This window comes from Mytilus trossulus, chromosome 11, assembly GCF_036588685.1.
Source record: "Mytilus trossulus isolate FHL-02 chromosome 11, PNRI_Mtr1.1.1.hap1, whole genome shotgun sequence".
Taxonomy (NCBI): Eukaryota; Metazoa; Mollusca; class Bivalvia; order Mytilida; family Mytilidae; genus Mytilus; species Mytilus trossulus.
The window spans coordinates 879,041-897,014 of record NC_086383.1 but is presented as its reverse complement, the minus strand read 5'-3'; the positions used below and the strand labels follow the sequence as shown (position 1 = coordinate 897,014).

At 31.8% G+C, this 17,974-nt stretch overlaps 1 protein-coding gene across 3 annotated transcripts in view; it reads right to left on the bottom strand.

The window, feature by feature from the left end:
* Positions 1-4,649: 4,649 nt before the first annotated feature.
* The window catches only part of LOC134690612 (MAM domain-containing glycosylphosphatidylinositol anchor protein 1-like), a 68,850-nt gene continuing 55,525 nt past the window's right edge, over positions 4,650-17,974 (bottom strand). For all 3 annotated transcript variants that reach the window (XM_063550579.1, XM_063550580.1, XM_063550581.1), the window contains 6 exons: positions 16,568-16,705; positions 15,879-15,976; positions 12,022-12,151; positions 8,075-8,256; positions 6,389-6,473; positions 4,650-4,764 (listed from right to left, as the gene is read on the bottom strand). In XM_063550579.1, the coding sequence (XP_063406649.1) occupies positions 4,757-4,764; positions 6,389-6,473; positions 8,075-8,256; positions 12,022-12,151; positions 15,879-15,976; positions 16,568-16,705 (641 nt within the window). In that variant the 3' untranslated portion in view covers positions 4,650-4,756. The remainder of the gene's footprint in view (positions 4,765-6,388; positions 6,474-8,074; positions 8,257-12,021; positions 12,152-15,878; positions 15,977-16,567; positions 16,706-17,974) is intronic.

Sequence of the window (17,974 nt, the reverse complement as noted above, 5' to 3'; positions counted from 1 at the left end):
ATTAGCTTGGAACATTAAATAATACAGAAAATTCTAAGCTAATTAAAAAATCGAATTCATTGCTTTTATTAAAAAAGATGTTTTTATAAAAATGTTAACCGACTCAATAAACTATCCGACAGAACCAAATTAAAACTTTTGAATTTCACAATTTTACTGTATGACAAGAAATTGTTTCAATAATATAAACGGTTCCAATATCGCTGCACCAGATGCACATTTTGACAATCTATGTCTCTACAATGGTGTAGTGGTTAGTGCATCGGACTACTAACACAAAGGTTCCTGGTTCGATTCCCGTCTGGGATGAAAATTTCAGAGAACGAATTTTCGGCTCTCTCTTGACACCATTTGCGAGTATGGTCTTGAGGAAACGATGATAGTCCATCAGAAGGGGACGATAAGTGGCTGAACCGTGTTAAGAGAGAGTCATATCTTTTGCACGTTAAAGACACCCTTATAGATTTAAAAAAAAACTAGGATAATGCCGCTACAAGGCAGCACTCACACCCGCAAAGTGCAGAGGGATTAATACAAGCTGCAAAACTTGTTTCCCAATCCGCTACAAATAAATATGTTTAAACTATGTCTCTACAGTGATGCGCGAGGCCAATATATTTGAAAATGTACAGCTTATCAAAAGGATTAAGATCTATAAGCCAAATAAGACGAAAAAGGTATGACAAAATCCTGTCAATTAATAAGAAATTTTATATGCATGAGGGAGATATATTTCTGAATTCATAATTTGTTCCCAAATTTGGCAAATTTTTTTTTTAAGATGTACAGGTGGACGACAAAATGAGTCCCAGTTTTTACCAGTAACGATAGTCATTGATATTGCAAAGACATATTTCCAATTTTTTTGCAAGTCAATTAACAAAATGTCACAAATATTTAATAAACAGACCGAGAATTGAAATTATTCCTCAGTAAAGGACCGAAATATCGTCCCCCTTTAATTATTGATTAGAATGAGTGTCTTAATATCATCCACGACTCACTCTGTATACTAACTGTTTGAAATAGATAAAACGGGAAAAAGCTGACAAAAAATCTTTTGACTCTTTTTTTCAATTCAGTAATGAACGTAGTTGATATACGTATTCAAGATTTTAAAGAACATTTTATTATTAACAATAACCACAATAAACCTATTTCTCGTATCAAACATATTCTAAAAGAACTAGGCAAGGAATTTGTTTTTGTCCCGGTTGATAAAGCCGCTAATAATATCAGTATTGTTTGACGTAAATTTTACATTGAGGTTCTAAATAAGAAATTACCAATTCACCAACATTCCAACTGACTCCATTCTCAGAAAACGACATCTGTAACAAACATAAACTTTTAGCTTCCGCTTTACAATCAGAACCAAATACAATGAAAGTCCCAACTATGTATTGGCTTCCGAAGCTCCACAAAACACCTTAACATATAGATTTATTTCGTCTTCAAGCCATTGTTCCTCAACTAAATTGTTTATTCTTTTTACCAGTACACTTGGTACAATACAAAACCTGACAATAAATTGTTCAAATAAGGCTTTCGAAAATAGTGGAATTAATTACTTTTTGAGTGTCAAGAACTCGTTGGAAGTACTTGATAAATTGTATGCTTATATTGGTGATTTTGAATCTGTTCAAAGTATTGATTTTTCTACCCTGTATACCCCATTGCCTCACATTCTCATTAAGAAAACAATCACCCACCTAATTAAATGGGCATTTAAAAAGTCAGAATGTGAATATATATGCTCAAATTCTTTAAGGTCACTATTTAGTAGCATTAAACAAACAAAAAAAACTATGTCAGTTGGACATGCTTTGATACTATTTATGCATTTGAATGTTTACTGAATAAACATTTTTGTTCGCTTTGGAGATTCCGTATATCGTCAGGTTATCGGAATTCCAATGGGGACTAACTGTGCGCCACTTATTGCGGACCTGTTTTTGTATTGCTATGAGATACTTTTTATGACAAAAATCAGCAAAGACCCATCGAAACAACATCTAATAAACAAGTTTGATAATACTTTTAGATATTTGGATATGATTTTGGCTCTCAATAATGACGACTTCAGTATGTCTACTAAAGAAATTTATCCTGTTGAACTTACTTTAAATAAAGATTATACTGCCCTTTCCTCGATCTTGATATCTATATCACTAACGGAAAGCTTAATACTAAAATTTATGATAAAAGAGATGATTTGTCATTTTCTATCGTTAATTATCCATTACGGTGTTTATATATCTCAACTTGTACGATTCGCTTGTGTATGTAACAATGGTTTAGATTTTAACGAGAGAAATTTATGTATTACTGAAAAAAATATTACATTAGGGTTTTCGATATCACAAACTAGTCAAAACGTTTACCAAATTTTATCATCGTTATAAGGCATTAATTCATAAATATAGCTCAACATGCAGACTTCTTATACGTTTAGGTATTTCACATCCATTTTTTTATGGAAATATTCTTTATAAAGCACAAAAATGTCACCCCCAGAAACTAACAAAACCTTTTAATAGACTTAGTAAGAAGGGATATGGTTACGATACTGTTGTCAGGTCATTAAAGATTGCATGTTTTGGCGTTAATATTGATTCACTTATAGTGTCTTTGCATCGGAACTAAACACATTTATTAAAAAAAAACAGTTGTTGGCATGACACGGGTTATGTTCTTCTCATATATGTTATGATGGTATAATACTGAACCCCTAACGGGAAGGATTGTGCCTTATATTCATATGCTGAAATTATAATCTTTCAATCATTTTAATTGAAGTCTGGAGCTAGCATGTCAGTTAACTGCTACAAGTCTGTTGTTATTTATGTATAATTGTCATTTTGTTTATTTTCTTTGGTTACATCTTCTGATATCAGACTCGGACTTCTCTTGAATTGAATTTAAAATGTACGTATTGTTATGCGTTTACTTTTCTACATTGGCTAGAGGTATAGGGGAGGATTGAGCTCTCATAAACATGTTTAACCCCGCCGCATTTTTGCGCCTGTCCCCAGTCAAGAGCCTCTGGTCTTTTTTAGTCTTGTATTATTTTAATTTTTGTTTCTTGTGTACAATTTGTAAATTAGTATGGCGTTCATTATCACTGACCTAGTACATATTTGTTTAGGGTCCAGCTGAAGGACGCCTCCGTGTGTGGAATTTTCGTTACATAGAAGATCGGTTGGTGACCTTCTGCTGTTGTTTTTTCTATGGTTGGGTTGTTGTCTCTTTGATACATTCCCCATTTCTATACAAAATTTTATAGAATATCGATAGGTCACACTTATTGATATTAAAATTTTCCTCCATGACAACTTTGAACAAACACATTTCAATTATTTACTATTGACTTATACAACCTAAAACGTGGATCTGTTTTACAATAACAACAAACTTGCTCATTGTTGAAAGCCTTATAGTTGTCATTTGTTGTTTTTTTTATTTGGAGAAGAGTTGTGTCAATAGCAATTATACCACATCTTCTAATCAGTTTATCTGGATCATGTGCATTGTTTTTATTAAGAGTTAATCTCCACGTTTCACACCACTTGTTTAAAATGTCCAACTGCTTTTGCAGTTTCTCTGCGTCAGGTGCAATCAATGCAATGTTATCATCGTATAATAACATAGAGACAATTTTGTCATCTATTTGAATACCTGAATTTGCTTCTTTAATATTTGAGACTAAATCATTTAGATAGATAAACAATAAAGTCGGTGATAAAACACAACCTAGTTTAACACTAAGAGCAACACGACAAAATGATGTCATAAAGTTATTTACTCTGACTGCACAATTGACATTACTGTATCAACAGGTATTACAATTGAATATATCGTTAATGCAAATTTTCCTCAATTTAAATAGTTAACAGTCTCTATCAACAGTATCAAATGCTTTCTTTGCGTCAATTGTACCAAGTCAGAAAATTGGCCACTGTTCGTTTATGTGTGTGTTTCATTTTCAGTGTTGTGTTTCTGTTATGTCGTAGTTCTTTTCTTATATTTGATATGTTTCCTTCAGTTTAAGTTTGTACCCCGTTTTTTTTTATCAATCGATTTATGAATTTCAAAGAGCAGTATTCTACTGTAACCGATTTTTATCAGTCTATAAATCATGTAATAATCAAACTGTCGACTTTATCAATCATCAAAACGACTGGTTAAGGCACTTTCCCAAAAAAAAATTGGAGGGGGTAAAACCTGGTTTCATAGTTGACTTAACCTTACACTTGTATTATTTTTGTTAATAATTTCATATTAATGACAACAATAAGTAAGCAAATCAAGTAGACATAATTTATCAACAGTAATATGTCAGATCACGTGGGTTTTCACCTGTGTAAAACACCTTAACTTAAAGTTATATTCATTTACACATTCATATTTATTGTTCAGTAAACCCTTCTTGTGTTGAAGATTAATAAAAGGATATTTAATTAATTGTTGTGACCATAAAAGAGACTGACAGAAAGCATTATATCCTCTGCTTTCTACATACAAAAAAAAAAGACATATATATATCAAGAAAAAAAATATTTAAATTGTGCTATTTTTTTATTCATTTTTTTATCATTGTATAATTTGATCATTATAATAAAGAAGTAACTTTTATGATCACACGGTCATCACTAAGTACTGGTTATTTAATAACACATGATCATTATAATGAACAAGCAACAACGAATATCCTACAATCAATGTCATCGTTTTTTCTTCTGTTTTCAGTTCAATCTCAAGCATCTAAAAAAGAGAAACAAATAGTTTTACACAATTTGTCTTATCTATTTATGGAGAATTTCTGATATTCAGATATGTTATGAATATAAATGCTTGTTAATGACTGTACAATGTATTACCTAATGTCATATCCTGAGAGAGAATATTTATTTTAAGTGTAAATTATGATTGACACTTATATGTTTGTCTCTTTTTAACTGTTTTACTTTCTAATACATTACAGATCATGTGTTCATATTCTGCATACACTAAGACGCGCGTTTTATCTTCATAAGACTCATCAGTGACGCTCATATCAAACAAGTTATAAAGCCAAACAATTACAAACTTGAAGTGCATTGAGGATCCAAAATTCCAAAAAAAAAAAATTCTAAAAAGTATTGCAAGCCTTTATCTTACTTTGGTTAAGTTTGTTTATGATGAGACGGTATTATGCCTGTCGATTGTTTTACTCAGTGCGTCATCTTTTTCATAGACTTGTAGCTTCTTAAAGGTGTTTAATTCAAACGTAAATGAGACCAAGGGAAGGCACTATGAAAATGAGGTTAACATCTTTTCACTGTATAACTAGTTTAACACCAACCAATTGTTTTAAATTTCTATTTGTTTCTTTTGGTATCTTGTGTGGTTTTTTTGGGGGAATCGCCGTTATTGATATTTTTAAAACAATTTCAATGTTTACATATTTTAACTCTTTTAAAGGTTCCAATCCAAATGCATGTGATACCTTTAAATACAGTTATGCATATTAATTTAGTTTGGTTGAGTATGGTTTTTTTTAAAAGACGATAAACATGTTAATTTATTTTAAAATCACTCATTTTGTTTTTTTAACACTTGCACTGTTAAAATTTTTAAAAGAAAAAAAACAACGTCAACTTTATTATATTTATTGAACAATTGGTGTTATATTTGATGTTTTTTAAAATCAAATGCTTGATGGAATATTTCAAAAAGGTAGATAAAAAAAGGAAACTTTTCACATAAAAACAGTTGTCATTTGTAATCCACATTGACCAACATTTGTTTTGAAAAGAAAACATAGTTATGTATTTTATCAAAGTCAGCTGTTAAACAGGTTAGTTGTGTGATTTGACTTATGTACTTAAAACTATCGCAGAGACAATCTTGATAAGTAAGTATGTATCAGAAAATAATACGTTTCCCAACGATTGTAAATGAATATTTCTTTACAAGTTATTGCTTTTAGATATCATTTTGTATCATATTATTTCTCCTATGACAATTTTGAAGTATTGAACATTTTTAATCGATCGATTGTTACAGATATATCTCTAGAGACATATATGAAAGTTTCAAATGCAAAGTGAATTTACAAATGTAGGAAGAAATGGTCGATTAATTTCAAATGCAAAACATTAAAACATTTTTCCATCAAGTATTATTCTTCTTTGGATGGTTGTTGGTTTTTCCCAATTATAATTTAAATGGGATTTTTTGAACATTGTTTATATTTAAAAAAAACATCATGCAGCATCATGTCATCCTAGTTTCCTCTTTTTATTTAATGGTAATGGAAACATAGATCCAGTGGTTTTAGCTTTACATTCAACGGAAAACAGCTCATGATTATTCCTGCTAACAACATTAATAAATCAATACTTACTAGTACATGTACCAGATTTGAGATTTATATCATCAATAGCAATGTCACTCGTAAACCAATCCTTTACAGAAGCTTTTATGGTGATCTGAAAAATAAAATCAACTTATATTTCTGAATTTGAGATATCATATAACGAGAACGAGTATAGCAGTGACAATCCATAAAACATTTTTTTTTAAATATTGATGAAAAGGTTCTTCATGGATACACACTACTTATCAATTGATAATTCAACTGATTTATATCAATTTGCACAAAACTCACCATTTGATATCTAAAGTATTGGTATCAAGTTACACAAGACTCAACACTTGATAACGTAAGTGTTGTATGTCAAGTAACACAAGACTCACCACTTGAGAACTAAAGTGCGGTATAACAAGTAACACAAAACAGACAATTTGTTAACTAAAGTATTTTATGTCAAGTTTCACAACACTCATTACTTGAAAACTACAGTGTGGTATGTCAAGTTAGTTATGACTCATTACTTGAGAACTAAAGTGTGGTATGTGAAGTTACACAAGATCACCACTTGATAACTTAAGTGTTGTATGTCAAGTAACACAAGACTCACCACTTGAGAACTAAAGTTTTGTAGGTCAAGGGACATAACACTCACCACTTGAGAACTTAAGCATTGTATGTCAAGTTACACAAGACTCGACACTTGAGATCTAAACTGTGGTGTGTCAAGTTACACAAGACTGACCACTTGAAAACTATAGTATTGTATTTCAAGTTTCACAAAACTCACCACTTGAGAACTAAAGTATTTTATAAAAAAATTTAACCAACCGTTTTATCAGAAAAATAACACTGGTTACATAGCAGTTTGACAAAAACTTATTTTGATCTTTGAAAAGCTTTATTTACCTTAACAACATAATGTAATTAAAACGTTAAGCTGATTTTACAGAGTTATCTCCCTGTAGTGTTAGGTACAACCTTAAGTACTGTATTTCAAGTTTCACAAAACTCACAACTTGAGATCTAAAGTATTGCATTTCAAATTTCACAAAACTCACCACTTGAGAACTAAAGTCTTGTATTTCAAGTTTCACAACACTCACCACTTGAGAACTAAATTATTGTATATCAAGTAACACAAGACTCACCACTTGAGAACTAAATTGTGATATAGTAAGTTACACAACACTCATCACTTGATAACTTTAGTTTTAGGTATGTCAAGATCACCACTTGATAACCTAAAAGTGTGGAATGTCAAGTTACACAAGACTCAACACTTGAGAACTAAAGTGTGGCATGTCAAGTTACACATCACTCACCACTTGAGAACTAAAGTATTGTATGTCAAGTAACAAAAATGACGTGGAAAAAATCACCAACATGAAGGCTTCACCAAAGAGCAAAGTCAATACTGAAGAGCGTGACTAATGATAAAATTATAAATGACAAATTCATATGACACACTGAGACTGACCTCTATCGAAAATTCATAATGGTGGTGATATGTTTTTCAAGTCATTTGACCTGCAGGACCGTTGTCTTATACTTGTCATATACACATGTATAGATACCACTTCTCCGCAATTTCAGATAACGGATGTTGTTTTTGTTTTCGAAAACATTCTGACGTCAGCATCAAGTGCCTTGAGTGTAATTTCTGCTTAAATAATATTTTTTCATACATTGTTCATAAATGAATCGTAGAATACATACACCGAGATTATTATAAAGTGGGATATCTATGGTAGCAGTTTTCCAAGACTCAGGATTAGGTTGCTCTCCTGTTTTTGTCCATATGCTAGTCAAAGAAGATGTTTTATCCCCAGCAGATACTTCCAAAGTTCCTGTAGTTGCTCCTTTCATATGGTACTGGAATGTCAGACACCAAGGACAGGCTAGAAAAAAATAATTTAATGATCAATATACTTAAACGACAGCAATGAGACATGAAATTGATATGTGAAGAATGCAGTATCATTCCCGTGCCTATGTTGATTGTTTTTGTTTTATCTAAAAGGTAATTATCCATTGGAATATAATTTAAAGTGGCATTAGCTTATTCGATTTGAAATAAAATATATGTTTTGTTCTTCTTTCAGACATTTACTGAAGCAGAACAATCCTGTTGTACTGCAATATTGACGTCTGACGTAACTTACGTATACTTGAAAATCAGAAGTGTTGTTTATAAGAATACGAAATCTATAAAAAAAAAAAAAAAAGACCAACGCAACCAACAAATTCAATACTAGTATAAACCTAAAATGGACGATACTGGGCATATAATGTATTACAGAAATTAACGAACTTAATCAAATAAATCACTGGTAAATTATTAAGTCAGGGATTTCGTTTCCATAAATTACTTAAAACTTTTACTAAATTCTTTCATAGTAAACATGGCTGTACATGTGAAAAACTTATTAAAAACGGTATTGCACATCTTGAATTTTACGGCAATATGTAATGACAGAGGAAGACTATGCAAATGCAGAAGTCATCTATGAACAAGTGTTAGAAATAGTAGATGAAATCCAAGATGACACTGCTGGCATGCTCAGATTTTATGCTCGACTTCTTATGTACTTATAGAGCGGAAATGACTATCTCATCCGTGTAAACTCATAAAATCTTTAAACAAACGTATTAATAAATTTTGTGTATAGTTTACATGGGCACAATCATCGACTTTGTAAACAGCAAATTAAAACATTACTAAGTTTGTAATATTTTTAAGCGGGATGTTTAGAGATACATCCACGTTCATGTCTTAAGCTTTTCTATGAAGAAGTTAACTATTAACTATCCTACTGCCGGTCGATACATATGTTTTGGCATTGCACAAGACATGCCTTTTTTTAACTATGCATAACGTTAAAATACTAAATCCCTAGGATGTGTTTCATTTGATTTTAGTCTAAACATGTTGCATGCTTTTTATCATTATTAACTGTTTTTGCTTTTTAACAAATATTATTATTATAACTCTAAATTTTCACTTCTTCATATTATGATTGATTGATTGATTGTTGGTTGCTTAACGTCCAGTGGCAAATGTTTCATGCATATTCAGGACGAGAACAAGTTCATAATAAATACAATAGGTAGGTTGATACGATAAAGGCCATCTGGGATAATGATCGGGGAAATTTGGACTGTCACTGGAAAATGAGGGTATCTTGAATAGGGACAGAAATTTTGCCTTGCAACAGGCTACCCACGGACTCCTCAAAAGAGCTTCATATTATGAACAGAATTTTTTTTTTTTTTTTGTATTTTAGATAAGAGTGAAGGTTGGTACATATTAAAATATGTTAATTTGTTTGCATTTGTTCTAAGTCAAGAATCTGATGTTCATCGCTGATGTTCTGAGTGAGCCAAGGCTCCGTGTTGAAGACCCAACGTTGATCTAAAAGTAAAATCACAAAAATACTGAACTTAGAGGAAAATCTAATCGGAAAGTCCATAATCACATGGCAAAATCAAATAGCAAAACAAATAAAAAAAAACGAACGGACAAGAACTGTCACATTCCTGACTTGGTACAGGCATTTTCAAATGTAGAAAAGGGTGGATTAAACCTGATTTTATAGCGTTAACCCTCTCAGTTTGATGACAGTCTCACCATATTCCGTTATATTTTCAATGATGCGTGAACTAAAAAGACATAATAAATAAAATAGTCAAAATATGGATACAGCGGGCACCATCGTGTATCAATTTTAAAAGAAACTATTTAACAGAACCCACAACACATTTATCTACACGTTGTTAAGATGATAAACAACGTCAGTACGCAGAATCTATACATCACGACCATCGTGTATTATTTGAGAAGTTAAATATTTATCAACATGGTCTTGGTACCTTCCGATGATTTTTTTTTTTTAAAAAGGACGAGAAGTTCTTTGATATACCCCTGGTTCATCAACTTTCTACTCAGACACTGATGGTTTACTTTTACAAATTTTGACTTGAATGGAGAGATGTCTCATTGGCATTCATACCACTTTTTCTTATATATCAATATCCTTAAAATGAGGTAAGTTATATGGCCTTCAAAATATTGTTTATATTCATTACATCTCTGAAGCGACATTAAGTGTCGAAATCCGGATATGGTGTACCAATTTTTGCACCTGGTGTTTGCGGTTTACCATCTTTACCTCAAGTTTATCATGTGTTTATTGTTTTATGTTTGGTATTAAATTGATATTTAGATCCGTTTTTTTTTTTATCTTGTGGTCTATTTTTTTTTCGTAAAAGCAATGGCATTCAGCAGGGTTAAAGAACATCCGACCTGCGAACCAATTGCGTTTTGGTAAAATAACCTTTTTTACTTTTCTGGTCTTTTTAAAAATGTTTTCAGTGCTGTTTTGAGACCCCACTATTATCAAGTTTGTTGTACACGCACATGAATACAAATTGCTGCTTTTATCCGTCTGAATTATAGGTTGAAACGGTTTGAATGCTTATGAATATATAAAAAGAAAACAGCAATTTATATTGCTAAGCAATATAACAACCTTAAAAATGATAAACAATGAATTGTGTTAAACCATTCAAATAGAAAATTTACAAACACAGAAAGTATTACGTTGGGTAATTAAAGTTTGAACTTTATAAATAAAATCATTTATTTAAAAAAAATCTAATTTTAGTGTTCCTATTATAGGCGACAACCCTACAGAACACTTCAAATTTCACACAAAAATGGAACTTCCATATTACAAATCAAATAAAAACAAACATGACAAAAGAAGAATGCAATGTCTACGTACTTTAGGATACACTAAAACAATTACTAGCAATAAAGCAGATAAAAACAACATTACAGTAGTTCAACATAAAAACGACTAGATCAATGATGGTAATCAAACGACAAATTAGACTCTATTGAAAAACCAGAGGCAACATACAAATATCATGATTTAAATTAATGAAATGAAATTGTATGAACAACAGCAACTTCTCAGAAGAAATAACATCGAAATTCATCACTTTCGAAAAAACCAATATATAAAACACCCTTTGCCTACTTTCTGCCTACAATCCATAAAACTTGATAACAAAATGCTGAAAGACATGCATTTAAACAAACTGAAAACAAAATCAAAGAACCAACAACATAAAAAGGTCTTATCATTTCACATTGCAAACTTTCATTTCATTTAGAAAAAAATCGCATGATAGTTGAATTCTACTTTAATACCTATAGTTAAAACACGTACGTCTAAAAGATGTGTAGATACTGTGAAATTAATTCTATTCTTGGGTATCCATTTATGTTGTTTGACATAAGGAAAGGACCGATTTTGGCCTCAAACAAGTTGTTGGTAACTGATATACAATTGCATGAGGTTTTTTCTCTTCAACCAAGACATTAACTTCGGTATGTTTTTGTATTAATAAATAATCCATAAATTGAAACCCCTTTCAATCAAAAACTTACACAAAACACCATGAAAATTGTTAGCCACTAATAAAATGTCTAAAAGATTAAGAATATGCGATCATCGACATGTCAATCAGAAACATTCTTCTAAAGTCCGGTTATATTATTGAAGGTAGTCCGTTATTGTGTGAGCATAAAGGTAGATTATCAAAATAAACTGGGGATACACGATAACCAACTATTATGAAAGTAACGAATATCCTACCTTGTAAGTCAGTAGCTTCCGTTGTGAGTACAGCTCTTGTACCAGGAGATTTAACAGATGCCTCTATGTACATGTAGTATGTCCCTTCGGCTGCTGATTCAGGACCAGTGCCCATGGAAGGGGTCCCTGTCTAAAGCATTAGTAATAAAAACTTAAAAAACAATAAAATTAATATTTATTTCTATCCACGTTTATTACGTTATGTACGGAACAACATGTTAAAGGTGTACCTTTTAAACTCAGAAAAAACAATCCTTTTAATTTGTGGATTATTCCAAAACCGCTTTTTAAAAATTGTATGTCATGTTGTAATGCTATGGAGTGTACACTCTTAAAATGTGCCACCGTTTAACACTGTATAAACCTCTTAAATTACAAAAATAAGCATACAATTGATATATTGATATAATCAAATTGTTATACCACAAATATTAAATTGCATCTTTAATTAAGCTTTCTTTGTTTTTCTCTGTATTGTTTTAATGCTGACACCGATAACACGTGCAGTCATATATTATTCGATAATTGCTGAAATAAAATTGAAATTTGGAATAATGGTAATGAAGGGTATGCACCAAGGTACAAAATATATGTTACATGAGTATATATACTTACAGATTTTGACATGAATAAGGTACGCTTCATTTATTTGTAAAGGGACAACAATGTTACTTTGACATAGATTTATGTTCGGCGTATATAGAATGTTAATAGTAAAATGGAAATAATTATCCTAATATGCAGTTTGTAAACATTTACCGTGATATTGCATAGAAAAAAAACTTTGTATATCTTCAATATAGGCTTGTCAAACAATTTCCCTGTATGTATGTACAAGATGTGCATATTATTAATTACAGAGTGTGCTAGTGATCTAATACGGTATATATGGGGTCAGTAAATTCCATATGGGATCAGAGTGAAACCCGAATCCCCATATGGAACTTACTGACCCCAAATATACCGTATTGCATCACTAGCATGCTATGTAACGAATTTATCTTACCGACTATCATAACGTGTAAAATTTTGTTTTTATAAACTATTAACCATTTGCAAATTCTAAACGATTGAGTATACCAATTCGCTGTTTCAGAATCTAAAGCATCATAAGTAATTTCATTGTTCGAACCCCAAAGTGAAAAAAACCCGTTACGTCATTGGTTGCATTTCCATTGTTTATAACGTTTTAAACCAATCAAAACGCTTTGGTGTACGCTTTTGAAAATATTACCCAGGATGCTTTAGATTCTGAAACGGCAAATTGACTTCTGGTAATTAACACAACTAACGTGTAATCAATGTACAAGTTTCAATCAATAGACCATGACTAAGGACAATATGTCAAATCAGGTTTACAGATATGAAACAAATGCTGATGCAACTATATATCAAACATAAGATAAAGAACCACTAGTTCAGGTCCGGTCGGAAGAACATACAGGAAAGAAATACATATTCTAATTAAACCATCATATTTAATTATTTTGGGTAACAAATGTGGGGATAAGGAAACAATGTAGAACCCTTGTTGAAAGTTTCTTAAGTTTCATTAAATAAAAAAGTATACACATGGAAAAAAGTATTGCATCACCTTGATTTTTTAAAACTTGAAAAATCAATCTTTTATTTTGGATTGACTATGATAAAATAATTGTAAAATGATATTGAAAAGTACATAAAAATGCACTTTACAACTTTTACTGTAGTCGAACTTTACAATGTCAGACATTTCAAAATTAATCTTTAAATCATTGTTTACATCATGGTTGATCGTTTTACGCCAAAGAATTAATACTTTGTGCGCAGCTTTCATTCAAACGGATAACCGCATCTTAACGTCTTCTGATTCCAGCCATAAGTCGACTGATTTGTTGCTAAGCTAGCAATACCATTCTTGACGAAGGGTATTGTTTATTTCATGACTTGTTTGAACTGGATTGTCGTTTCATGCACTTTACGCCAAAAAGTGTCCCATATATGCTCGATATGGTTCAAATTCGGGCCACGGTTGGGCCAAGGAACATAAACCGAATTCCATTGGAACAATGGATCTTCCTTCACGACGCTAATTTTCAACTTTGGCAAGCTCTGCACTATAGTGGATACGAGCATCTGTGTGTCTTTTCGTATGCAAAGGTCTCCGAAATGGTATTTTCACTCGATAACCAGTAGCGATGAGCCGATCTCGAATAGTTCTTGTTTGAAGGCTCCTCTATGGTCATCATTCTCTTTTAAGGATTGTATTGTTTGCAATGGGTTTCCTTCTGAACAACATTCATTATGCTTTATTTTATCTAGCAAATGTTATAGGGGGTCTTCTTGACATCGGAAGGTCGTTGACATCGTTTCTTGCCTGATTTTTATTCTCAAAACGACTTGTAGTGGAATGGTGATGACCAACAATACGTGGAATTATCACAGCGACATATCTGCTTCCATCATGCTGGTTATCTGCCGTCTTGTTGCAGTTACTAGTATGACTTGTGGATGACCAATTACAAGGTGTCAATAACATAAATTTATAAACTTGGTTATTTAAAGTGTTGAAAACCATGAGGATTAAACCAGCAGTGTTAGTGTTAACGAGTACACTAGCTGCATGTGCAGATAAGAACTGATAGAGTCGATATTTATTGATTAAACTCAGGTGAAATTTAAATAATGTTTAACTAATTCTATTTCAACAAATGATTAACAAAAAAAATTAAAAGTGTTTTTTTTTTTGAATTTCAATTTGGTGTTGAAATACTTTTTTTCATGTGTATATATGAAATTAAAACACAAGTGCACATTTGCCCTGTTTGTCAGACAACAAGTTCCTGTTTTGTACTTCCAAACTTTCATGAACTAGTACGCTCTAATTTGCAATTTTTCATCACTAGTCAGGATAAGGTATTGTTTTGATATGAAATGACTGCCACTTTATATGAACATCCGACTAGGTGCTCATTAATCTTTGAATTTGCCCAACTTAACATAGAAAGCAATGGGGCCATCAATTACTTGTTTGTATACAACAATTGAGTAACCGTATCTCATTGTTCTTACCACTGACACAATCAAATACTAAAACAGGTTTTAACAATGATACAGCGACCTTGACCTATGACCTAGTCAACTCAAGATTAATTGTTATGTCTATTGTTTTGTTTATCAGTATATAATACTATTGAAATCTTTGATTCTAGATGTATATGTTCAAAACCAGATTCCGTAAAGTACAACCGCTTTAATCCTCATTGAAAATGAGTGTCCGTCTCCTACAAAGTATTCTTAATATGCTCTCCAGTTACGCGGTGTGTTTTAATCCCAAAAAAATTTGAAAAGGAGGTAAAGCAATCAATTTTGATTGTGAGGGGAAGCAATCTAATTTTTGCATCATTGTAGAACCTCATATTCTAACGCTGTTTTGGGTTGTTAACCATAGCAAAATACCGATTTCATAATATTTCATTATCCATACCAATTTGGAAACACAGGGTATGAAAAACATGTGAACTCTCCTCACATTGTTTTTTTAAGTACGAAAGCGTTAATTTTGAACTTGTGTGTCTAAATATCCATTTGCTACATTATGTTCCTCTCTTTTGAAACATTACACTTCATGTAAAGCCGGTCGGACATTTGCCGTTTCAGAATCTAATGCATCCTGGATAATATTTTCAAAAGTGTACACCAAAGCGTTTTGATTGGTTATATACGTTAAAACAATGGAAATTCAACGAATGACGTAAGGTTATTTTCACTTTGGCGTAAGAACAATGAAATTACCCATGATGCTTTAGATTCTGAAACGGCCAATTGTACGACTATTTGTTGAAAGTAGACTTGGTTTTGTTTAAAAAAAAACTTACAGATCTTCGAGTCCAATCAAAGTCATTCAGACTTGATTGTCTAAAAAAACATTGTTCAGTTGTCTCAAATCCACAGCTATGATTTATGTCCGGTATAACTGTAAATGATATCAAATTATTTTATGTTTAAGTCGATGGAATCATTAATTAGTATAATCTTAGTATGTACATCTTAGTCATGGCAGTCCTTTTGCCATTTTGATTTATATACAATGTACATGTAACCATTCGAAAAATATAATGAAAATTGTTTTAGCACACATTTGTCCCTTTTTATTTTGCATCTGTCCCACCAAATTAGAATATAGATTGAAATGATTATCTGTCTTTGGTTCTGTGATACGGGAAACTTGTTTGCTAGATTTATTCTACTACTTTTTTGTCGACTAAGTTAGCAGTTTACATTGCAGTCTAGATAATTCAATTAGCAGCATGATGACATCATCAAGGACAAGGTCGCACTATTAACAATCTACCTTAATTGTTTGGTCTTTAACGGGGAAAGTTCAAATTGGATATGCTTTGTACAAATATGTTATTGTTAGATTTACAATGACGTTGTAGTCGGATGTACTAGTTGCTTAATTATTTTATGTCGAGCACAAACTGCTTACGAAAGAGGAAGAAAAACACTTTTCTTTGAATTGTTCAATTTCATTTGCAATATGGTACTTTATTCAAAGACTTGCCTTTGGATTCCTCTCCGCAGCATGGTTTTTTGTTGCAGCATATGCCCTTTTCAATCCATCCGAGTCCAAATATTTGTTCACAGGTTAAGCCTTTGCGTCCACATAAACCATTTAAAGCCAGACATTGTTCAGTTAGTACTGAAAAGAACAGTACTTCGATACAATATGAAATCATTCGTTATGGTTTATGCATTATACATTACTATTTTATATGTAAGGTCATAAAATGTTATAAGTAAACCGTTATTGAAAAAGGAGCTAAATATTACCGCCAAGGACAGAGGGGCGAAAAATACCAGATGAACATTTAAACTCATAAATTGCAGGTAAACTGACAACGTCATGCCTAAAATGAAAAATAGACCAAACATTCACATAATAGTACACACGAATCAACATAGAAAATAAAAAATTAGCAACACTAATAAAACCAAAAAAATGAGGTCATCGCAGGTGATCCAGAAGAGGAGATCCTGCTCTGCATGTGCAAAATTGCTGAAAATTATATATGCAGTTATATCTAGCAAATAGGTAAGCTCTATTATTTCCAGTTATCAGATTAAACATGGTATTTCACAGAATCATTCTGGAGAAACACGAGAAGAAGTAAATGCAATTTTCACAATTACATTTTCCAGATGCACCACGTACAATATAGGACACAAATAAGAATGTTAACTCAAGAAAAGGATTGTTTAAAATGGTATGATATTGTGGTATTTATGATTTCTTAAGAATAAATTTATCTGAATTTTATTGATACTCGTTACTCTATTCAGATGTTTGAAATATTCTGTTTTGGAATGTTGAAAGCTTTGATTATTCTGGTGTCAAACGTTAATTCCACAATGAGAAAATGTGTAAAGTTTTGCACAGCTCAAACGTTCTCATGCTATTATGTAAAAAAAATGAATGTGTAAATTCCCCAATTATTGTATTAGAAAGAAAACTAGTTGAGAAACGAGATAATACCGTATAGCGGGTTATTTTCGCGGGGTGTAAATTTTCGCTTGTTTTCGCGGATAGAAGAAAATCACCAAAATAAATTCCGACAAATTAAAGGTGTACATGCAAAGGTATTAATGAAAGTTTTCATCCGCCAAAATAATAACCGCTAAAATATTTCGTATACCTTGTTCAATGAAAATCGTGAAATTTTACACCCGCGAAAATAACCCGCTATACGGTATGTTTGTATTTCTGTAACATCACTAATTCTATTAAATTGGGTGTTTCCTCTGGCCCGCCAGAGAAGCACTTCTGCTGTGAAGGAAAATACTGTACCTGTCAACTATGAGAGACAGTAACTGCGTATCTTTATATAGTCCCACGTTATTGCCGTTATAACTTGCACTTAAAAAAATCATAGTTCAAACATAGAGTCACAGGCTCAAGTCGTTGTTTTGT